Genomic DNA, 24,626 nt, shown 5'->3' with positions numbered 1-24,626 from the left:
TTTAGAAGTGTGGACATTTACTAAGTTTGTATTCCGATGTTACAACAAAGCTCTGTTTGTCCTTGACAGGCACAAACACAGCTTGTTTGTCCAAATGTAAGTGCCTGGGAAAACTGGAGTTTGTTTCCTCCCAACAAACAAAAAATCTAAACTGGGATTAAATGGATGTTTAGAATTCCCATTCCTGGGGAAGAAAACACTCCCATTAGCCCAGCTGCATTTCCTTGGAATTCATGGTAAATTGGAGCCGATTCAAGGCTTCCCGTTGAGGAAGCTTTCAGTTGTGCTCCATGCACCAAGGGAGGAGGGAAGGGCTAACTAGAAATGGATTTTGTCTTAATTCCTCAATAAAGATTTTTAAAAAATAAAATAAACACACAGAAGGGTTTTTTTGAAAATGAGAACTGAAAATGGCGGATGGCTTTCTGGAACATGCTATGTTTTGCTGAACTACTAGAACACTGAATAAAGAGGCTTTGATGGAATTTCAAGTGAGCATATAAACTGGAGATCCAAATGCACCTTGGTACCTCACTGTGCTCCAAATTCTGTCCATCTGAATGAATCCATTCATTGATAATGCTAAACTATAAGTTTAGATTTCTTTTATGTGATTATGAATCCTATGGGCTAGGGTTGCCAACCTCCAGGTACTAGCTACAGATCTCCTGCTATACAACTGATCTCCAGCCAATAGAGATCAGTTCACCAGGAGAAAATGACCCCTTTGGGTCCGTCCCCTCCCCAAACCCCGCCCTCCTTAGGCTCCACCCCAAAAACTTCCCACTGGTGGCAAAGAGGGACCTGGCAACCCTACTATGGGCACATCAATATATCTAATATCAACATGGCCACATCTGCTGATCGGAGTCATGTTGACAGAAGGGAGACTTTTTCCTCCAAACTTGGGGTTTGCAGAACACAGAGGAACCTCTGAGGACCCCCACCACCAAAACTTTCACGAGGGTGGCAACATTGAAGGTGGGCAGGTGGGTGCAGAAGGGGAGCTTTTTCTGCTCCTCCGCCCCAAACCACTGTAGTGCTGGATGTGGGCAGGTGGAAGAGGAGGGGGAGGAGCCTCCACCCCATCCCTCCTGCTGCTGAAACCAGCACTGATGCGCAGCACTGGAGCCTCTGCCATTCCCCTACACAACCTCCCCTCCACAGCCCCAAGAAGGTAATGGAGGAGAGGAACAAGTAGGCAGGCAGGTGTGGAAGGGGGACATGAAAGCAAAATCCACCCCCACCCCGAGTCTGTTGGTGGGTGAAGGGAGGATGGAGTGGCAAGCTGCCTGAAAGTCATGGCCCTGTGATGAGTGGGGGAGATGGCATTCCTCCCTTGAGTCCTGCCAAAGTAATCACTTTCCCACTTCAATAAATTAAACTTTTAAAAGTTTAATTTGGGCTGAATGGTGTCCTAGGTGTCTCCCTTAATAACTGGTTGAAGATTCTGAAGCTGGGTCAGTGCCCTTATAGAATATACTGCGTGTGAAGCTTCTGGAGACAGTGTCCAACTTTTCTGCCTATGAGTAGGCATGTGCAATTAAAAAAAATCATTTAAATTAATATCTACTTTTTGTTTTGTTTTCATTATTATTCACACCTCTTTTCATTTCCATCTGTAGCTTCTTTTCCATCCAACTAGATTGGAATTCTCAAAGACTCTATCCCTCACCCAAGGGATCCTGCCTACTAGATTTCAGGAAGAAATGCCCCATTTTATTTTTGATTCCATAAGGGAGCCTGTTTGTGAAGAAGGTGCTTCGTGCAATGGAAAGCAGCAAGGTAAGGCACGGGGGAGGGGCAGAGTTCAGCTCTTCTCACCCACGCAATCATTTTTTTTAGAAGTGGATACTACACCCCATTGCTCCATGAATGGGCAGATGTATGAACATGCAAGGATCCCCTCCTCCATCACATCTAGTTTGGCCCATTAATTTCAAAAGGCTGCATTTCTTCCCTCTTGGGCTAATAGCCACTGGGAAGTTAGGTGATGTGTGAAAGGCAGCACTCAGGATATGGAGAAACATGACATAGGTCAAAGTTAGTTCACTACATCTAAAAAAAACAAAAGGAAAAAAAACTGATGACTTGTAATGACTCCACCAGTTAAAAAAAGTGGTTGCATGTATTTGACCACATCTTCCACATAAGGAGCCAAAGTCACAGCACACAGAGCACATGACACCCAAGTTGTTTGCTAGCCTCTAGAGGCATGCCAGAAGTCAAGACAGCATCTAATTTGTCAGCCATAGCTCCTCTCCTTCACCTGTGTGTGATTGTATAGGGCCATCACTGAAGGTTCTTAGGAAAGTCAACATTAGGTTTTGCTTTGAAGGTGTCCTTTCCCTAAAGGATGGGAGGGCTAGAAAATAATCATAAAATGCACAATAACACCCATGCTCTGCCAGCTGGCTCTCATTGCTCTCAAAAAGGTACTTCTGAAGAATAGTACTTCTGAAGAAGTGAGCTGTGACTCATGAAAGCTCATACCCTGCAAGGAATTTTGTTAGTCTTTAAGGTGCTACTTGACTCTTGCTCTTTTCTACTGCTATAGACAGACTAACACGGCTACCCGTCGTGATTTAATAGTACTGATAGTGCTGTTGGGAAAAAATTCCCAGTGACAGCTGCCTTGCTATATGAATGCCAAGAAAACACAATATTCCTGTAAGAAGTGCTCTTTCGAGGAAAGAAATCTGGATGCTTTAAAAAAGGGAGTGAGAACTGAACATTTTTAACATTATAATACTAAAGTCTTATCTAACACTACAAAGGTTTAACACTCATCTGCTCCTTTCAAGGAAACGGTGGGGGGGCTTCCTAGGCTTCCCGAGAAGAGTGCGCATACCTATGATCTGGACACTGGAAACATGTATCTAGACGGGGTTTCAGTTCTGCTGGATAGATCCATTTCCCAAGAAAGCTGTCATGTCCCCATGTACATCTGAAACTAAGAGTCTGATTCATACAGAAACTTTGGTTTTATTATCAGGCCCTTGAGCTAGGCAAACTATACTTATCCCAGAGCCACATCTACAATGCTTACAGCAATGAGGATATAGGCTTCTCCTAAAAGGGAAGTTAATGACTTTTTTTTTTAAGTACCTTGTTTCTCATCTCCTATGCAAGAGGATGCTTTTATTCTTGTTTATAAAGTACACTTTTGGTTTTGAAATTAGAACACTTAAATGTCCATTATTTGCTTCTGATCGTTTATGCATGGGAGTTTTGCCTGAGGTACATTGCTTGCTGGACCCACACTTTCCAGTGGGGAATCTATGCACCAGCAGTCTCCAAGCTCAAATCAAGTCCCCGCCCCTTTAAATACTGTTTTGTAATTGGCTGACGTTCTCTTACTGAGAGAGAACCCCCCCCCCAAAAAACCCAATTGCCTCATAAAAAAGCATTTTAAGAAGAAAAAACAAAAAACTGAGCAATTGGAAATGGGGAGAGAAATCCAAGCCTCGGTTTTAAAAAGCAATTTTCTGCTCAGAAAGAGCTGAGGAAGCAGGAAGTATTTGAATCCCTGCCTCTTTACACCCTGCTTTGTAATTGACTGTGAGCAAAACCAAGCTTGCGGGCCCCACACTTTGCCTTATGCATGGGGATTTCACCCAGGATTTGCTCAGGGAAGATGGAAGAGTCGGGTTAACAGAGGAATGGGAAGACCTGGACATTGCGAGGGCTGGCAGCGAGGTCATCTCTAATGGATGGAAAATTCATGCATAACTCCAAGGAACAACGAAGACAGACCTGGGTGCAAACGTGAGTGAAAGTACCCATGCATAAAAGACCTCGGATTACCTAACTAAAAAAGGAGCTTTATGGATACATATATTATTCCTTCTAGGTTAAGCATATCCATTTATGGCTCTTTTCTCCCCCCAGACATTGTGTGGGATACAGCAGAGGGTTGCATTTGAAATGTGAAACTTGTGGACATTTTGCTATATCCTTGCTGTTCCTGATGGTCCCCTGATCCCCAGAGCAACTGTTTGGGTGGCCTGGTGAGGGGGTGCAGAAACCGAGAAAAGGTAGATTCATTCTAAAAGAGGAACTCCCACTCATAATTCTTAGGACCTAGCTCATAATTTCCCCAAACTTATCCATATACATCTCAATGAATGTATAAGACTATGAAAAGGAACAAATCCTCTCAATCCATTTATGCAGATTTTAAAAATTCCAACTATCTATTTGAAAAGAGGTTTGAGAGTTCTATAAAAAAGAAAATTCTATCATGTGATTTCTACTGCCACTATAGCCCTGTGATGTGAAATGGAAAACTATGCCTTCCTTTTAAACAGTTCTTAAAACTACCACACTCACAGTGTTATCCTATTCAGAATTATACCAGGCTAAGCCCATTGAAATAAAAGGATTTACATGAGTGGAGTAACTCTGCAAAGGACTATACGGTAAATCTGGCAACCCTAATCTTATCTGTATGTGTCAACAAATGCACTTTTGATCAGAGTAATCCATACTGGAAACATCTGAGAGGACTATGAACTTCTAAAAGTGCAGTGAAGATGGGAATATCTACCTGCTTCAATATATTCTGGTATAGAAGCAAGAGGCAGAAATCCTGCAAAGTGAGTAGAAGAGATGGTATCGGGGGGGGGGGGCTGTTATGTTTTCTTAGGTCTCTTCCAGCGTGGCATAGAGTAGTTAAGAGTGGTGGTTAGGAGCAGTGGACTTTAAACTGGTGAACCAGGTTGTTTTCCCCACTCCTACACATGAAGCCAGCTGGGTGACCTTGGGCTAGTTACAGTTCTCCTAGAGCTCTCTCAGCCCCACCTACCTCACAGGGTGTCTGTTGTGGGGAGGGGAAGAGAAGGTGATTGTAAGCTGGGTTGATTCATCCTTAAGTGGTAGAGAAAGTCGGCATATAAAAACCAACTCTTCTTCCCTCTGCGTGACTGCAATTTTGAGCAGGGAGCTATCTTTAAAGAGAAAATCATGTTCTCGGAAATGACATTTTTGAAGATCTAATGGTTTACAATAATTTCCAGTTAGGATACAAATGATGATGAATATTCATCAGAGAAGAATCCTCCATAAAAGAAAACAAACATGCCAGCACTAAGATCCGGGAACAATTCAACAAAGATACTGAAAATATGATTAGATTTAGACTTTGGATCTATTCTGTAGGGCAATGGATACTAAAAAAAAATAGTGGGGGTGGCATAATAAAGATAAAGAGCTGTGCAAACAGAAAACAAGAATGTGTGCGTACTAAAAAAAAAAAAGGCGTCCTGCAGGATGACCCCTAGAACAAGTAACCATTACCAGTTCTGCCTCTACAAAACCAAACCAAAGGCGGACTCCCCTCCCCCCACGTCATTTATTTAAAATGGGGAGAACATTTGCCTCAGGAAATTCTATCTGCATAATGCATTTTGCAGAAATATATACACTTTAATGAGCATGACTTGTTGTAACTGCAGAGTTGCCACGCAGGGCACACCTTTAAAACTCCGGAAGCAGTGGTGGAGAAGGCAGCTGCAGCTCCTCCCACCCATTCCCTGCTTGGCTTTGTCATCCCCTCACCTCACCTGCCCTTGCAGCACACCTGGAGTCCTGTGCTCAGCACATAGGCTGACCAAGGCAGGCAACGGAATCAGGGAGGAAACAAGCAGGAGGTGCTGTGGCTGCACGGTCTCCCACTGGGGGATTTAAAGCTGCATGTCCAATTGCAGCGTTTGGATTTTTTGCAGAGCTTGAAATGTATGGCAAGAACTGCGGAAAGAGGAGAAACCTGGTGCTGAGCTGGAAAGTATAGAAGAAGGCCCAGTTCTCGATCCTAGGATGCTGTGCCCAGTCTCGACTCTAGCAAACTCTTCCCTGATAATTTTAACATTTTCAAAAATGAAGGCTAAACAATTCCATTTAAAAATAAATGCACATTACAATTCTTTGCATCCTAGCTTCTGTACTATTCCAGATTCCTTACTTGGTATGGAGGTAGGGTTGCCAGGTCCCTCTTTGCAACTGGCATGAGGTTTTTGGGGCGGAGCCTGAGGGCAGGGTTTAGGGAGGGACTTCAGTGCTATAGAGTCCAATTGCCAAAGCAGCCATTTTCTCCAGGTGAACTGATCTCTATCGGCTGGAGATCAGTTGTAATAGCAGATCTCCAGCTACTACCTGGAGGTTGGCAACCCTATATGGAACATGCAGTAGAGCTCTGGCACACACAGAACGCTGCCCAAAGATTCTCCCATGAGGTTGTCGCTTGTTCACATTTTTGCCATAAAAATGCCTTCTTGATATCTGGTAGATTCCAAGTCAGGTTGGTAGTCATAAGATGAAGTCCACAGTTTTGAAGGGTTTTTCTATTCACACAGCATGATGAAGAGAAGATGTTGGATCCTGAAAGCACTTCAGGGCCCTCCAGAGGAGCCCTCATCTTGGCAAGGGACCACTGAGGGCATCATGCCTGGGCATCAAGCCAAAGTTTAAGGAACGGTGCAAAAGGGGGCAGATCTTTTCATGGTCTCTCAAGACTTCCGTCAATTGTTTCATTTCATCTGTCAGCTTCCCAATCTCTCTTTTCAGGGAGGTATTCTCCTGCTCGAGGCACTCGTATTCCTAGAACAAAAGAAAAACCACCAGAAGTCACCATTTTTATTTCACTACTTTCCTCTTGTTGGCTCAAGGGAATAATGAAAAGACCTTTCCCTCTTTTAAATGGCTGGATGGAGAGAACGAAGATAAAAGAAACTGGTAAAGATGCAAGCTCAAAACAATCCTGTACAGCAGGAGCTATCAAGAGCTGCTCTCTTGATGTGGTGGACTTTAACTGCTCTTGTTCTCTATGATTATGGCACACTGTGGATTGCATCGTGAGTGTTAATTTACGGGGAGGTTGATATATGGACAACTCACCCTGGGCTGTGGGTTCTGTCCAGATTTAAGATTCTATGGCTAGTTCTTTCCAGATTTAAGATTCACTGGTGCAGGTTTGCCAAATGGCAGCATATTAAGCTGTGCATTAAACTCATGTGGCCTGGATTGGCCTATGTGCTGGATGGCAGCTCTTTGTCTAGGTTCACCTGCAGACTCAGCTCTAGATTCAAAGCAAGGAGCTGAAGACAGACTCCAAGCATAAGCTGCAAATCTCCAGGAAATGAATACTTATTTCCAGAGTAGGCATTCAGTGTAGTTTTGACTGTGACAGCCTCAACTCAAGGCACACCTAGAAAATCTCACAATTGTGAATCACAGAGGTCAGTCTGATAGTCAGCTTCTTAAAAGTACACACTACCAGTTATTGCAGTCATTACAGAGAAAAGACAAACACCTCAAATAATTAACTGGATAGATCTAGAAAGCTTCTTCCAGTATGTGAAATGGTACAGTATAGCCTGATGTCATCAGATCTCAGAAGCTAAGGAGGTTTGGTACTTGGATGGGAGACCACCAAGGAAGACTCTACAAAGAAAGGTAGTGGCAAACTATCTCTACTTAATCACTTGCCTTCAAAACCCTATGGGGTTGCCATAAGTCAGCTGTGACTTGACGGCACTTTACACATACTCAGGAAGCGTCTTCAGATATTAACTAGTTTAAGCAAACGTCAGTAAGACAATAGATTCACTAAACGTATGATTGAGGGGTGGGAGTGTACAATTTCCCACTAGGTCATGCCAAGCCCACCTAACGCAAATCAAATATAGCAAATGATACCAATCCAGATCCATACACATATACTTTGTGCCTGTTTTACACCTGTCTGCAATGCTCAAGGACAAGATAGGGAAGCTGATCGTTAGGAACAGTGGAGGCAATTATTGCTTCCCAAGAGTTCCCTATGCTTCCCCCTGCCATGGGATCTCACTATCTAACAGAAGGAATACTTCCCAGAGAAGAAACGAGATAGACTATTCAAACAGCCATTTTCCCTTTTCCTGGTTACACCTGAACAGGTCATGGGTATAACAGCACAGTATGGCTGACAGAAAAAAGAAATTTTTAAACTGAAAGATTGCTTTAAAATCTCCCAGAAATGTAGAGCTTTGAGCCAATCTTTAAAGCCACACTTCTGGATTTTGGATGTTATCACATACCACTGACAAGCTTTACTGATGTTTGAGAAGACTCTCTTCTTAGAATAAGTTGGAGTTGTGTGAGGGAACTCAGACCCTCAAACTGGATAATATCTATTTAGGATAGTTCTGTGCCACCTCTTCACAGTCCTGCTTGAGGGAGCATACAATTTAAATCACCAAAATATTTTAAAAAGCCATTAAAAACAAGCAACTGTGCACAAGCAGCATAAACCTTCCAAAAAACAGAAGCAGACCATTAAAAAGCTGCTAAAACATCTAATTAAAAGCCTGGGTAGAAAGATGTGTTTTGGCTGGGTGCCTAAAAAAAGTAAAGTGGGCATTAGCCAAGCCTCAAGGAGGAGGGTGTTCCAAAGGTAAGGTGCCACCACAGAAAATGCCCTGTCTCTTGTTGCCACCCGCCTCACCTCACAGAGAACAGGGGTTAAGAGGCAGATCTTAACTAGTAGGCTGGATAGTATGGAAGGAGATGGTCCTTTACGTACCCTGGCCACAAGCCATTTAGGGCCTTAAGGGTAAGAACCAGCACTTTGAATTGTGCCCAGAAACAGATGGGTAGCCAGTGCAGATCTTTCAGCATAGGGGTGATACAATCCCAGCAACCAACCCCTTTTGAAGGTCGGAAAAATCATGAATAAGCCAAAGGAAGACCCGAAGCAGCCCCATAGGGATTGTGAGGCTAAGTAACCAAGCATAAATGGCCTCAAAGTAATAATCACCTCATGGAGCTTATCAGCTTTCTGTGTTTGCTTTTTCCTGCTTCTCTGGGCAGCAACTCTGTTCTTCTCTCTCCGCCTCACTTTCCTCTCATCATCGTCTTGACCCTGATCAATGAAACCAAATGAGTTAGGCATCTTGTTTTTGTAAATGCTTACTCATTCTAGTAGCAAAGAAATCCTTTGCCGTAGAAAGTTGGAATACACATAGCCATCACATCTGCAAATATTTTTCAAGGCAAGGAAAAAGACCAAGAAACTGAGATTTGGAGAAACTGTGTGTATAGTGATTTTGTATACCTGTTATGACCCCCCTCAAGAATTCTGGGACTTGTACTTTAATGAAGATTTGTACACTACACAGCCCTGCTCCGCAGGCGCCCCCCCACCTCCTTTCCGCTTTGCCCTGCCAGGCGGTCACATAGCCCTCGCGCCCCCAGTCACAACCTCTCACCTTTGAGGAGAAAGTAGTATAAATTTGTTGTGATTGGCTGCTGCACGGCAAGCACTCCCCCCCCCGCCCACAAGCTTGTCCAGAGATCCAACGTTCCTTTGGTAGTGTCCTAGTTCATTTGAAAAAAATTAAAAGCACAGTAAATGGCTGGCGGGAGGTTTAGGAGGGGGAAGGGAAGAGAGATGGGCAGAGAAATAAATAGCGTCTCCAACTTGACTGCACCCCATGGATAGTCGTATTTGAAACGTAGTAAAAAATTACATCATTATATAAGTGTTTGTTGATACGATGGAAATTAAATGTTTGCAAAATGCTTCCAGCACCAAATGGAGGGGAAATGGTGTGAACACACAGGAATAAAACATTTCGCTAAGCGTTGTAAACACTTGGTGCGTGTCAGGCTGTTATCTCGGTTTAGATGTTTCCTTTCGTTTCTCTGCTGAACCGTCCAGACTTCAAGGACGGCTACACATACCAAAGCCTGGGAACGCTACTCCTGGGAAATAATGCTCTGTTTATGCTTTGTAATCTCCCGCCGTTTCTCTGCCTTATATTTCCAAACAACGGGCAAGACAAACCATAGCTGTCATCTTGCCTTCAATGCACTGTATTGCCTATTTGACCAGTAAAGCCATCTGCTTGGAATCTGATTGTCTCTGTGGTGATTTCTGGTTCGATGGGTCAAGAGCTCACATTATGACAGCTATCACCCACTCTTCTTCATCGATTCTTTAGTCAGGCTGGAGCCCTGGAGGGTTCGCCTGCCACTCGGATGGGAGCTAGGAGGGCGCTCTCCGAGTGAACCGTGACTACTGCTTCTTGGAACCCTGGAGTCCTCATCAGAGGATCCTACCCTTCTACGGGACATAGTAGCTGAACTCTTTAGGACTAATTCAGAGGTTTGCCGCTTGCGTGGACTGGTCCAGACACAGTGGCAATCTCTAGTGAGGGTTCTCTGGATGTTAACGTCGGAGGATACTAATGCTCGTTTAGACCTCCAGGATTTTGATCAGTTGCTGGATGATGCCCGGCTGGCAACTGAGGACTTACAAATACTAACCGGTTTATTGGATAAGCTTATCGCCCGTGAGACTCTCTCATCCACGGCTCTAACGCGTCCTGTCGCCTTGGGGGAAGTTACTATGGCGGGAGCCGCACCGGCAGGTTTTTCTTTGGTACCCAATGCAGCTGACTGTCAAGCTGAAGCCAAGACGGTCGCTATCCAGACGGCCCTCCTCTTTGCGGATTGTACAAAGGATACCACGATAGCCACCTTGGCTCAACGTTTGACCTCGACGTTCGGGGCCGATGCACCCGCGGTCGCAGTCCGAGTGCAACCATTGCTAGGTGGGGAGCCCGACCCCCTATTCACGCTCCTGGAAACGGAACTTTTACCGCACATTACCGCAGCTGCCGCTCTGTGACTTGAAAGCTCACAAGCTCTCGCGGATAGGGAAGCTGCTGAAGCGGCTAAGGCGGAAGCCGAGGCTCAAGCCGCAAGGGATAAAGAATAGCAGTTGGCTGCGGATCGGGAGCGGACAGGCGGCCGCCCCAAAGACTCCGGAAGGAGCGGTCCTCCATTGGGTCTGTCGTTTTCCCCGGTATTTGCCCCGTCGCGCACGACCCAACGCGCACGCCACCTCGCGGAACGACGCCAAGACTCCGAGGAGTCTGAGGAAGAGGACTTGTATGGGGACAGTTCTCAATGGGCTGCAAGTTTTCGGACAAGCAAACCTCATCGTACAGGTGGCCCGGGTGAGGACGTTCACCTGTTACGAGCTCAGAATCGAGAGCTATCTGGCCGTGTAGATCAACTCCAGGAGCTAATGGAACGCTTGCTTCAGGACAACAGGCAGTTACAGCAGGCCCTGACAACCCCGGCACAACCCGTTCCACAGGGGGCCGCAGTACCGGTTCAGGGAGTGCCAGCCCAGCCACCCGCTAATGTGCCTGTTCAACCCCCGGTTCCCGGAGGTCCCGTTTTACCTGCACCCAGGGCACCCGTGCAACCGGGCCAACCCATGCCCGGTCCTTGGAAACAACTCAAGTTGAAAACTACTTACGATGGATCTCTCGAAACCCTGCCCTGTTTCTTGCATCAGGTAGACAGCTATATGCGAGAACAAGGACAGTTCTTCCCTACAGAGGACAGCCGGGTTCGCTATGTGGCTTCCCTTTTGACAGGTAAAGCAGCCGACTGGATGGTCCTCCAGTTCGACACCCGATCCCGCTCTATCCGTTCCCTCAACAATTTCATGACTGCCTTACGGAGGAGGTTTGAGGACCCCTTTCTGGGGGAACGAGCCAAAGCGGAGCTTCTACAACTAAGACAGGGCTCTACTCCAGTTTGAGAGTTTGCCGATGAATTTCAGAGACTAGCAAGCAGAATTGTGGGCTGGCCCAAAGCCACCCTAATTCACCATTTCAGGGAAGCCTTACACCCTGACATTCTGAACTGGTCGTATATGCGGGGTGATCCCGACACCCTCGAGGATTGGATTCTATTAGCCGAAGAGGTGGAAAGCCGCCGGCGCTTTATTTCCCTTGTCCGCCAAAGAAACAAGGAGAAAAGCGTCCAAAAACCCCAGCCCAAGGCACCGCCTCCCAATCCACGGAAACCCGCGCATCCACCCCAGGATCGCGAAACCCGGTTTCAAAGAGGTGCTTGCCTCACTTGTGGGGAACTGGGCCACTTTGCGGCAGTCTGCCCACATCGCCCTGAACTCTTTCGTCCCAGCATGGCAGCCCGAGCTAGAGGACAACCTCAACGCAGAGGCACCGCGGCCACCCGCAGCGCAGCGCCGGGAAGACCCACACCCTCTGCACTTCACGTTGAGGACTCATCTATCCTTCCTACATCGAATGACCCCGCCGGGTCCCGGATTACAAATGCCCCATTGGGGGACAACTCTCCTTCTTCTGACGAAGAGAACCCATGGAATCCTCCAGCTTTAAACCTAGAAACCCCCCTTGATTTGTCAAAAAACGGCTCCGGTCTGTGGTGAGTGGAGCGTCTCCACAGACCTCTGCAGAATCTCCTGCTAAACCAAAAGCTCCCACTAAAGTGAAGGAAGTGGAAACCACCGTTTATGTGGACGCAGTTTTACAACACTATAAAGGTGGTCCCCAACTACCCGTTAAGGCACTCATTGACTCCGGTTGCGGTCGCACTCTAATCAGTGAGGCCACATTTGCAGCACTCAAAGTCAAGTCCGAGGCTTTACCAGCCTCCGTCCAATTTGCCCAAATGGACGGAAGCCATTTCAAGGGGGGCCCAGTTGATCATCGCACTACTGGGGTGGCGATGGGTATTGGCTCCCACTGGGAGCAAATAGACTTTACCATAGCCCGTATCCGATTTGAAGTGGTCCTGGGAATTAATTGGATTAAAGGTCATAGTCCCAGTATAGACTGGGAGACGAACACTATCTCCTTTGCCAACCCCAAATGCGACCAGCACCGACAGCAAGTTGCGGTACTGTCTCCACCCGCTCCGGCATTAATCTCCGATGTCCCATCACCGCCGTCCCTACCTGATGTATACCAGGACTTTGCGGATGTCTTTAACATTAAAGAATGTGATGCCTTACCCCCCCACCGGGCCACTGACTGTGCAATTGAGGTGGTGAAGGACTGCACATTAACCAAGAATAAGATTTACCCTATGAGCGCTTCCGAGCGCACTGTACTACGGGACTTTTTGGACAAAAACCTTGCCAGAGGGTTCATTCGCCCATCGAATGCTCCCAACTCAGCCCCCGCGTTTTTCGTCCGAAAAAAGGAAGGCGACCTGCGCCTCTGCATTGACTTCCGAAAACTCAATGCCGTTACTCAAGCCAACGCCTATCCTATACCGCTAATTTCAGATATTTTGGGGCAGCTACAAGAGGGACGTATATTCTTCAAATTGGACCTAGTAGAAGCCTACTACCGCGTCCGTATCCGCGAGGGGGACGAACCCCTCACTGCCTTCTCTAGCTGTTTTGGAATGTTTGAATTCCTTGTGATGCCCTTCGGGTTAAAAGGTGCCCCGGGGGTCTTCATGCAACTCATCAACGAAATCCTCCATGATTTACTGTACCGCGGGGTGGTAGTTTATTTGGATGACATTCTTATTTATTCAAAAACCATGGATGAGCACGTCACTTTGGTCTGAGAAGTTCTGCACCGCCTGCGCAATCACCAACTCTTTGCAAAGTTGGCTAAATGTGAATTTCACCAGAGCAAAATAACTTTCTTGGGATATATAATCTCCCACCATGGCCTTAGCATGGACCCGGCCAAGGTCCGTTCCGTCCTCGATTGGACACCTCCCTCCAACCGCAAGCAAGTACAACAGTTTCTGGGCTTTGCTAATTTCTACCACGGATTTATCCCTAACTTCGCCCAAATAGCGCTGCCCATCACCGACCTTCTGAAAACCAAAGGTAAAGGAAACTCTGCTACGTTACCCTCCGCTAAGATACTGTGGACTGATCAATGCCAGACCGCCTTTGTAGCCCTCAAACGCCTTTTCACGTCGGAACCTGTGCTACGGCACCCAGACCCAAATCGAATGTTCATTGTACAAGTCGATGCCTCCGACGTAGCTATGGGAGGGGCCCTGCTCCAAAGAGGACCAGATGGTCTCCTTCACCCCTGCGCTTACTTCTCAAAGAAATTTGCACACTCCCAATTGAACTGGCCCATTTGGGAGAAAGAAGCCTCAGCCGTTCACCATGCACTTACTCTATGGCGACAATTCCTGGAAGGGTCTAAAGTCCCCTTCGAAGTTTGGACCGATCACAAAAATCTAGCTGTCCTCACAGGAACCCATAAGTTATCCGCGAAACAACAGCGTTGGGCGGAATTCTTTGCTCAGTTTCGTTTTGTCCTGAAGCATGTCCCTGGAAAACAAAACGTTCTCGCAGATGCTCTCTCCCGGTTGCCTCAATACCCGGCGAAACTCGATCGGCCAACAGACTCTTTACGCCCGCGCAAAGAGAAGCCCTGCCCGTACTGGCTGTACAAACCCGATCCCAAACGCTGCCCCAGCGGAAACACACGACAGCCGGCGCGCAAGCTCCTCCAGCCCTACCGGCCACCCAGCTGCCCCCGCAACAGAAGCACACGATAGCCGGCGCTCCAGCTCCTCCAACCCAACCGGCCGCCCAGCCGCCTGCAGTCTGCACATCGCCGCACGTAAGCGCTCCCCCCTCGTCAACCCCCATAACTGCTCCTACTACCACCGTAATTAAGGGGGGGGGGTTCCCGTCTCCGAGTCTTTCTTAAATTCCCTTCGGGAACAATGCCTTATGGAACCCTCTGCTCAAACCCTGCCTCCTGGTGTAATCGAACAAGGAGGCTCTTGGTACAAAGACTCGAAATTATATGTGCCCAAAGCGCTCCGAAAAGACGTCTTACACTTGGCTCATGGAGTAAAAACAGCTGGACACTTTGGGTTCCTAAAGACCCTTCACCTGTTGCGCAGACAATTTTGGTGGGGGGGAATGCGTTCTGACATTGACTCTTTTATTCGCAGCTGTCCTGTTTGCGCCACAGTCAAACGATCTCAAGGCAAGCCCCCAGGACTACTGCAACCACTTGAAATACCCAGCAAACCCTGGGAAGTGATTGCTATGGATTTGATGACGGATCTCCCTCTCAGCGGGGGAAAAACTGTGTTATGGGTTATCACTGACTTATTTTCTAAGCAAATACATTTGGTTCCATGTGCGGGGATCCCCTCCGCTCAGAAGTTGGCCCGCCTCTTCGTGTCACATGTCTTTAGACTACATTCGTTTCCGCGCAAGATAATCTGCGACCGCAGAAGTAGTTTCGTTGCTAAATTTTGGAAAGCTTTTCTCAAATTGGTGGGGGTGGAGCAGGGGTTGTCTAGTGCATACCATCCCCAAACGGATGGTCAAACCGAACGTGTCAATGCTGTACTTGAATGCTATTTGCGCTGTTATGTCAATTATCACCAAGATGACTGGGTGGAACTGTTGCAGAATATGCCTACAATAATGCTGTACATCAGTCCACAGGTTTCAGCCCGTTTTATGCGGTGTATGGACAGGACTTCGGTCCTATCACCCCAATAGAAGGATCAGAGGGGGAGGGGGATGCCGACATTGCCTCTTGGGCACACACCCTCCGTACAACATGGCCCTGGCTGGTTAGCAACCTAGACCGAGCCAAGCGCAAATACAAGGCGCAGGCTGACAAGCATCGTTCTCCCGGTAGGGACCTGCAAGTGGGTAACTTGGTATACCTTTCCACCAAGAACCTGCGCTCCACCCGTCCGTGCCATAAGCTCAGTGCTAAATACATTGGCCCATTTCCCATCACCCGCCTCATAAATCCTGTCACGGTGGAACTGTCTCTCCCCAAAACTCTGAGGCGTGTGCACCCCGTTTTCCATATCAGCCTTCTAAAGCCCCATGTTGCTTCCCCACAATGGCACCCGGAGCCGCCTCCTGAACAACCCATAATGGTGGGGGGGGGGAGAACATTTCGAAGTCTCCAAAATCCTGGATTCCCGCATACACCACGGGGCCTTGCAATACCTGATCCGCTGGAAACACTTCCCCCCTGCCTATGACGAATGGGTTCGCGCACGGGATGTCTCCGCTCCCAAACTCGTCAACGCCTTTCACAATACCTACCCGGACAGACCAGCCCCCTTGCCGGATGGGAGGGGGCCTTAAGGGGAGCAGGATGTCAGGCTGTTATCTTGGTTTAGATGTTTCCTTTCGTTTCTCTGCTGAACCGTCCAGACTTCAAGGACGGCTACACATACCAAAGCCTGGGAACGCTACTCCTGGGAAATAATGCTCTGTTTATGCTTTGTAATCTCCCGCCGTTTCTCTGCCTTATATTTCCAAATAACGGGCAAGACAAACCATAGCTGTCATCTTGCCTTCAATGCACTGTATTGCCTATTTGACCAGTAAAGCCATCTGCTTGGAATCTGATTGTCTCTGTGGTGATTTCTGGTTCGATGGGTCAAGAGCTCACAGTGCGGTAACGGCCTTAGTCCCAAAAGATGGTCTATCTTGCACTCCAACATACTGGCAAGCTTGCCTTTTCTGTGGCAGAGAACTGACTATTCATGCACATTCTGATGGTTTGCGGTAGCCAAATGGCCATTAATCGGGATCCTATTTCTCCACCAGCAAATACCAAAGACTTATGCAACGACCTCGAGAAAGGGGGGTGTATATTGGTACCCAAAGTAGGGTTACGATAATGTTAGCCTTTGGAGGATAGGATGAACCTTTTTCACTTCTGCTGCCATCCCCAATGCAGCTCAAGCAAATCTTTAGGCCCCTGATGCACCTATTATCAACCAATTGTACATATAAACTGTAGGTCAAATGCTGTATTGACACAAACACCTTTGACTTTGCAGCTAATGGGGCCTGGCTGCCCACTAGTGGTTGGTGATTCTGGGAAACTTGTTCAAATAGGGGCAGCTTATGGAGTGGCCGAATCACCAACAAACAAATGGCAGCTCAGCTCAGTTTAAATCACTGACATTATTTGTTGTGGAACAGCTTGACAATGTGACACAGCATAAAGGGGCCAGATTATAACAAGAACAACCCCACCCCCCATTTTTATTGCTTGCAGGTGGTTTTTATTAACTATTGTAAACCACATTTTCATTTGGCAAATTGGTATAAAAATGCTTTAAATAAAGGAACTAGAACTATCAATTAAGGGGCAGTTTGGAAGCAAATTCCACACTGAGAAAAGAAACTCAGCTGGATTGACCTTGTCGTTTTCAGAATGAATAGCCATTATGGGACAATACAGGAAATATTTCAGGGCACAGAGTCTTCATGTAAAATGTTTAGGTTTCCTACACCTTGTTATGTTTTATGTTGTCAGCTGCCTAATGCCATGGAGTCCACCTTCCAAAGCGGCCATTTTCTCCAGGTGAACTGATCTCTATCCCCTGGAGATCAGTTGTAATAGCAGATCTCCAGCTACCACCTGGAGGTTGGCAACCCTACACTTAACCCAAGCCTCCTTTATTGTTCTCGGGTCAGCCCGGGGCAAAACCGAGGTCATGCAGGTTGTACTGCCTCTTATTTGCTCCAAGTTCCCATGGGTAAAAAAAAAAGGTATGCAGTAACAGAAGGCATTGCTCACGAGAGCCCCAGAGGTGATTCGGTTTGACATCAATGGAACCAAAAGATGTAGCTGGGCCCCTCACCTCTCTAAATGGCACCAAAGGGATGTGGCCCAAATACACTAAGTCCACAGAGACTTCATATTCTCTTCAATGATGGTAAATACTTTGCATGTGCATGGGAATTTCCCACTGTGTGTGTGTGGCGCATTCCCAGTCTAATTTCTCTGCTTTTGCCCTTTACTCACTTGCCCTCTCTGCTTCTCTTCCCCCACATCCTCATAATCTTGATTTTCCTCTCTTTTTCTTTAAAAAGCAAAGAGAAATGATCATAGTGTCACTGGTGCAATCCACCTTATGTCAGAACATGGCACATTCAGATAGTCAGTGTGGTGTCTTGGTTGGAGTGCCAAACTATGCTTGGAGACATCCAGATTCATCTATCTACTCACACATGAAGTTTGCTGTGTGATTTTGGACCGGTCACACACTTTCAGTCTAAACTACTTTACAGCATTGTTCTGAGGATAATCTAGGGGAAGAGAGAAATTGTTATAACATGTTGTGAGCTGCCCTGAGCCTGGCATTGCCGGGGAGGGGGAATATAAATCAATCAAACAAATAAATAAATGTACACCATCCCTGGAGGAAAAGTGTAATAAAAATGAATAGACCTGTCAGCTAGAAGATTAATGGCTTAGGATTCATGAGGGGTGTTTTCATTTGACACAGGTGGCGCAATTCAAAGTAGTTTTGCCGTGGCTACGGACAGCATAGCCACGGCGCAGCCACACCACCTCCTTAGAATTTTGACGTGCTGAGGCAAGCAAGCCGCCCAGGAAAATTCCCCTAATGTCCGTGAAAGTACTCTATGCAGTTTCACGGGCTACTCCACCATTTTTGCTGGTGTAAGTTCACGCTGACAAAAGGGGGCATTCCTGGGGCAAAAGGGCTTAGGGCAAAAGGGTTAATGTCAGCCCCGCCCCCGGAAATGCCTGCTTTGGTGCCAGTCCAAGCCCTTGTGCCGGAAGAACGTTGCTGCCGCAGTTGTGTCAGTGCCCATGTGTGGCCATTTGGACGGTGAAAGTGGCACCTATGCTGGCGCCGGGATCACACCGCCTCTAAAGCCCTTTCACCCCCTCTTAGGACTGCACTGTAAAAGTATATTTGAGTTTCTACTTCATTTATTAAAAGGAGTCCAGTGTTACTTTAAAGATTAACAAAGTTTATTCTAGCATAAATTTTGTCATTTGATAAAATGAGCTCCAACTCACAAAAGCTTATGCTAGAAAAACTTTTGTTAGTCTTTAAGGTGTTACTGGGTTCCTGTTTAATTTGGCTGAGATAAATTAACAGTGCCATCCCAATCAAGTTCTCAACTAAGCCCATTAACTTCAGCAAATTTTGAACTGTAGTGCTTAGGCTGGTGCTGTAATGTGGCTACCCCTTTGTGTATTTGTGTTGCAAACTAATGTTGTTAGCACAGAGTTTGGGAAAGCAATGGAATGCATACTGTATCCAAAGTAAGTTTAACATTTGTGTTGGGTATCAGTTAGAACACTACTGATTTAAGCCCTTTGTGTGAAATGCTTTCACTTATCAAGTTAATGCCACCTGCCATGCAACATCACCTTGATTTTTTAAAAATTTAATCTGTGATGCTCAAGGAAGTACTCTATGTAAGTTGAAAGTTCACTAGTCCAATTAAAAATTGGCCTAATTTGTTCTGTATTTTTGTGTTCTATAGAAGCAGTGCCCTGACCTGGATGGCTCAGGCTAGCCCGATCTCATCTCGGAAGCTAAGCAGGGTCAGCCCTGGTTAGTATCTGAATGGGAGGCCACCAAGGAACACCAGGGTTGCTGTGCAGAGGAAGGCAATGGCAAACCATCTCTGTTAGTCTCTTGTCTTGAAAACACCATAAGCGGTCGCCACAAGTCAGCTGTGAATTGGCGGAGCTTTGTGCGCACACACATAGGAGCAGTGCAGAATCCATCAAAGGATTTGAAGAACAAACTGGAGAAGGATGGCAGGAATATATTAGCAAAATTGACATGAAGGCAGGAAGTTTGACTAGATGACCTTTAGAATCCTCTCTGAATATCCTTTTTGTGCTTACATTACTTGCTTTACATTTAAAAAATAACCTATTAGTAAAAAGGTTTTAGATAGCCTCTTCTGGCCAAGAAGAGCAAACGCTCTGCAATGGCAGTAGAAAAGAGCAAGAGTCCAGTGGCAACCTAAAGACTAAGAAAATTTCTCGCAGGGTATGAGCTTTTGTGAGCCACAGCTCACTTCTTCAGATACCTGAAGTGAGAAGGTTATCTAAAGAAGGGAGCTGTGGCTCACAAAAGCTCATACTCTGCCAGAAATGTTGTTAGTCTTTAAGATGCCACTGGACTCTTGCTCTTTTCTACTGCTATTGACAGACTGACACGGCTACCCATTGTGATCACTTGGCAGTGACAGATAAGCTGGACTCAGTCCGTAGATAAATTTTATTTTATGAACACATTAAAATGAAAATACACATTTTAGATTACTTGCATTTAGCTTTTTTCTATGTTGTACCCACTTACAATCCTCCCACATGCTCGTTTAGACACACACACCCCATTTCTGGCAGCTATGGCTTAGATCCTCAGCATGTCCCTGGCTCTTATTTGGGTTCCTGATGAAGGCGAGGGGAATGCAAAAGTCTGTAGCATGGAAGAGAAGGAGCACAACTCAAGAGCTACTCCGCCCTGTCCCACAGGCAGCGTCAAGTTTTTAACATCCCGGCAACCCTCCTGAGGCTCATATCCCACCGCAGCACTGTATAATGGCAGGCCTGGGAATTTTGGATGCCATATGGAGAGTGCTGAAAAAATCCTGTGCATCCAGACTTGTGTAGCACAACATAAGTGATTCAGACATTAAAGCTACCACTTGCAGGAGCTGCCCAAAGTGGTTGTAGCAGCTTCCATGCAGCAGTCAAAACGGCCCTTATTTTTTTATTTAGGTTCTACAGGGATGAAACTGACTAGAAACTTCAGCCTCAGATGTTTGGGAAGCTGGCTACCTTTCCCAATGATAGAATCACATGAGCCTCATGTAGGAGTTTTTCAGAAGGGTGCGTCTCATTTTTGTATAGGACTTTACTGGTTCTCAGGCTTTGGTATGTTTTGGAAGTCCCCAGCTCAAATCTCATTTCTGCTGAGAATCCTAGAAGGATGCTGTTTCTCTTTCTACATGCACACTTTTCTTCCACTGCCTTTAGAACACGTTATTTATTGCTCAGCTTCCCATATGTAACCTGAAGATAATCATACCCGCCCAGTGAAGGGGGGCTTTGAACCATGATACCAGCTGTGTGCTTTCCTATGAATCGCTACCCCATTTTGAAGGGGGGTGCAGTGAAAAAGCCCCCCCATCAGCTCACACTCATTGTGGGGCCATTTAAACATTACCCCAGCCAGATGGGACTCATGAGCCACTCACTAAAAAACACCTACACCTTGCCACTGGGATTGTCTTTCAAGGGTCTTTTAGAAGGCAGTTGCAGGGGTTACTGAGATAGTGTGTGTGCACTGGACGCTCTAAAGGTCAAGCATAGTCTAAGAAGAGGAATACATAATAGGGAGGGGCCATAGCTCAGTGAGGGAGCGTTGGTTTTGCAAGCAGAAGGTCCCAGGTTCATTCTCTGGCATCTCCAGCTAAAGAAACTGAGGCAGCAAGTTGGGAAAGACCCCTCTCAACAGGAGACACTGGTCAGTTAATTCCAGTCAGTGTAAACAGCACAAGACAGCCTGTTCCAACCTGTGTCCCCACCCCCACCCCAAGGTGGGTGTGGCTCCTCCTTAAAGGAGTCCATCTTTCTGCCGTTTCCTCTCTTTTAAATTATTTCTCCGGTCAGATTCACATATGCAAACAGCTACACAGCACAAGGGAGTGGATGAAGAGTCACACGGGACGCGGCAGTTTCTCTCAACATCTCTCTGTTTCTTGAGGGGCAGTCTCTGCAGGTGTGGGGGAAATGCCTAAAACCACACTGGGAGGTGCCTCTGCCAAATGGCTTCCTACCTGAAGCTGCCTTCACAAATGTCTGCTTTAAGTAGTAACCATGCCATATATCTGTGCATGTGAGCCAGGGGTAGGACACTGGGGGGGGGGGGGGAACCATCAAAATGCAAAGCATCCCCTTGGAGGCCTCAACAAGCGCCCCTGTGGATCATCACCACATTGTGAGGCTCCATGCTGTGACAGTACCCCAGAGATCTCTCGGTAATAATTCGCTTCCAGACTGCCAGGGAAGGAATTTCTGCCTAGCTCCAAGCCTGCTCTGTGCACTGGGTCACTGGGCTAAGAGTCACGGAGTGTCAGAGTGGACCATAAACAATGATAGGAGAAATTGGATGAAACTGCAACTGTCCTGAGTCGCCTTTCTGTCTGGAATACAATCAGATATGCACAACTTGTTGATGTATCGTCCTAACTTGAATTTGGATAAATACCTCTTCCCCAGTGTAATCGGGACTCAGAGATCTCTGCCCATTAGGGCCTCTGAGTCAGCAGCTGCAAATAAACTGTTTTCTTGATCACGATCTTGGGTCTCCCTCTCCCCCGCGAACCCCTGTTTTACTGCAACAATGCCCTCTTGGGTAGGTGCCAGGGACATGCAACATGACAGCACCGATCCACATGGTGCTTGGAGGCAGGGAGAGTTCGCGGGTGAGGGGGGGGGGGCAGCATCAGCCGGGCGAGTTCAATACGCGCTCCGGTTCTCAGGCAACTGGTGTGGCCAGAAGCGGCTTAAACCCTTTCAAAGGGCTTTAGAAGCGCTTGGCTCAAGCGAGCTTCCGCGTGGCCAGGGGCTGCCGCGGGGTTTCTCCCGACAGCCGTGCCAATCGGGCGCTTCAGCTGAGCCAGGACCGAACGCCGCTTCGGAAAAACCCACGCCGGACAGCGCCCTTGCAATCCACTTCGAAGCTGGATTTTAGGGCGACAACGCACGGGAGGTTTTGCCTCGGATTGGCCGCTCTCTAAACGCACCTTTTCCCCGTCCAAATTCTCAAAACTCAACAATGAGCCCCCGTGCAGAGTTTGGAGGATTCAGATGGGGGGAATGCGCACCCAGAGAGCGGCCAATCCAAGGCAAAACCTCCCATTTGCGGTGTGAAACGGCAAAACCCGCTTGCAAAAGAGCACCAAAGCGCATTGAAAGCGAGCTGGAAGCGCCTTGTCCGGCATGGGGGAGAGCGCCCGGCCGGAGAGAAGGCGAGCAGGCTCCCTCGCAGGGTCGGCGTGCCAGGCCGCGCCGGGAAGACGCTTCCCCCTGTCCCGAACCTGCCTCGCCTGCCCGGTGTGCTTCTTCTCCGCCGCCCCCCCCCCCATCGCCTGCCGGCTTACCTGCGGCGTGCCTTCCGAAGACGAGCTCCTTTGCAAAAGGGCCCCCGCGGCGGGGGCCCCGTGAGACATCCCGGCGGCACCTGGCAGGAGAGCCCGCGGCGCATCGAGGGCGGCGGAGGGCGGCGGGCGGGCGGAAAAGCGGCCCGGGGACACCCCCGGCACGCCCCGAGCGCGGCGCCTGGCGGGCTTCCCCGTCGCTTCCCCGCTCTGGGGCCCTGGGGAGCAGGAGGCCGCCCCGGACGACCAGGCCCGCCCCCCGCCCCGAAACCGCCCGCAGACTTCATGGAAATCACGTGGCGGCCGCCGCCGAAACGTCGCCGGGAGCCGGTCGCCAGGCCGCCGCCGGGGGCTCCTGTTAGATGGGGAACCGAGAGGGGCGAGCGGGAGACCCTCGGGGCTCCGGCCTCTCACCCCCCCCACCTCCCCGCGGGCCCTAACGGCTCTCTCAGGCCTCGCTTCAGTCGGCGGCCGGGATTGGTCGTCCTGTGGGAGACTCTCTGCGGGGGGGTGGGGGGCGGGACGGGGAGAGCAACGGTTTCTTTTCCCGCGCTCTGGAGGCCTCGAGGGTCACGTTGGAGTGGAAGAGCTGGGAGGAGGCTGCAGCCCAGAAATCAGAAGGGTGGCGCTTTCACTTGCAATCCACTTTCAGCCCTGACCTGGGTGGCCCAGGCGAGCCTGATCTGGTCAGGTCTCAGAAGCGAAGCAGGGTCGGCCCTGGTTAGTATTTGGAGGGGAGACCACCGAGGAAGTCCAGGGTTGCTGTGCAGAGGAAGGCACTGGCAAACCACCTCTTGTTAGTCTCTTGCCATGAAAACCCCAAAAAGGGGTCGCCCTAAGTCGGCTGTGACTTGAGGGCACTTTACACACACACAATCCACTTTCAATGTACTTTGAAGGGGATCTTACTGTGCGAACTGGCAAAACCCACTTGCAAACAATCGTTAGGGTGCACTGAAAGTGGATTGAAAGTGCATGATTTGGGCTGTATGAAAGCGCTTGGAGACTGAGACCGGGAAGGGCAGCCATGAAGGAGCCAGACAGGATTCTAAAGTGTAAAGATGCGTCCCTGGACACCAACATTAAGTTAGTTCATGCCATCGTATTCCCTATTACTATGTATGGGTGTGAAAGCTGGACATTGAAGAAAGCAGACAGGAAGAAAGTAGATTCCTTTGAAATGTGATGTTGGAGGAGAATGTTACAGATACCATGGACTGCCTCCCAAAACAAGGAGGGGTCTGGTCAACGCTTGAATGGGAGACCATCTGGTAACCCTGCATAAGTACCTTTGAGTTCCAGGAAGGAAGGGTATTCATACCTCATTTTTCTGGCCCATGAGAACAGAAAGCAGCTGTCATGTTCTCCCACTCCTCCAGGTTTTCTTCTCAACAACTCTGTGAGGTAAGGTAGGTTGAGAATGATCTACTTGTGATCTAGTGAGCTTCGATGGCAGAATGACGTGAACCTGGTTCTCCCGGATTATAGTCACCCTGTGAGGCATACAGGGGAAGTGGCAGAACCACTTCAACTGTGCCTAGAACCAGCACAATTTCTCAGGGAAGCTGATTTTCTCCCCCACATATAAAAAGCTGCAATCAATCTCCTTCGGTCTAAAGTGATAGTCCATTTTCAGAGCTCGGCCACCTTATACTTCCAACTTTGTAGTTCCATAGGTGATAAAAGCACTGTTTTCTCACTACATACTTAACTGTTGTGTGCATGCCATTTAAACGTAGCAGAGAAGCTTACTCCCTCAGACATTGCTCCACAATGATCCCTTGAGGGCTTTCCTCTAAAAGCCTGTCCTGTCTTCAGTGGATGGCTCATCGCTGAGCTGTTCATGACAAAGTTCTGTCTGATTTACATATGCTAAGCA

At 47.9% G+C, this 24,626-nt stretch overlaps 1 protein-coding gene across 1 annotated transcript; it reads right to left on the bottom strand.

Moving 5' to 3' along the window:
* Nucleotides 1-6,411: 6,411 nt before the first annotated feature.
* BATF3 (basic leucine zipper ATF-like transcription factor 3) lies at nt 6,412-22,819 on the bottom strand. The gene is made up of 3 exons (XM_056852455.1): nt 22,751-22,819; nt 8,795-8,899; nt 6,412-6,597 (listed from the first exon to the last, which is right to left on the bottom strand). Exons 1-3 carry the CDS (start codon nt 22,817-22,819, stop codon nt 6,412-6,414), a joined length of 360 nt encoding a protein of 119 aa, XP_056708433.1.
* Between the last annotated feature and the right edge of the window lie 1,807 nt (nt 22,820-24,626).

Source organism: Euleptes europaea, chromosome 7 (assembly GCF_029931775.1).
Source record: "Euleptes europaea isolate rEulEur1 chromosome 7, rEulEur1.hap1, whole genome shotgun sequence".
NCBI lineage: Eukaryota > Metazoa > Chordata > Lepidosauria > Squamata > Sphaerodactylidae > Euleptes > Euleptes europaea.
Note: the sequence above shows the minus strand (reverse complement) of the source record. Positions and strands in the feature narration are given on the sequence as shown.

What these genes read in the sequence shown, in the direction of transcription:
- BATF3 (XM_056852455.1), bottom strand. Translation starts at nt 22,819, where the DNA reads ATGTCTCACGGGGCCCCCGCCGCGGGGGCCCTTTTGCAAAGGAGCTCG. An exon ending in CTTCGGAAGGCACGCCGCAG is followed by an intron (nt 8,900 to 22,750) that starts GTAAGCCGGCAG and finishes TTCATTGATCAG; the next exon opens with GGTCAAGACGATGATGAGAG. An exon ending in AAGCTGATAAGCTCCATGAG is followed by an intron (nt 6,598 to 8,794) that starts GTGATTATTACT and finishes CTTTTGTTCTAG; the next exon opens with GAATACGAGTGCCTCGAGCA.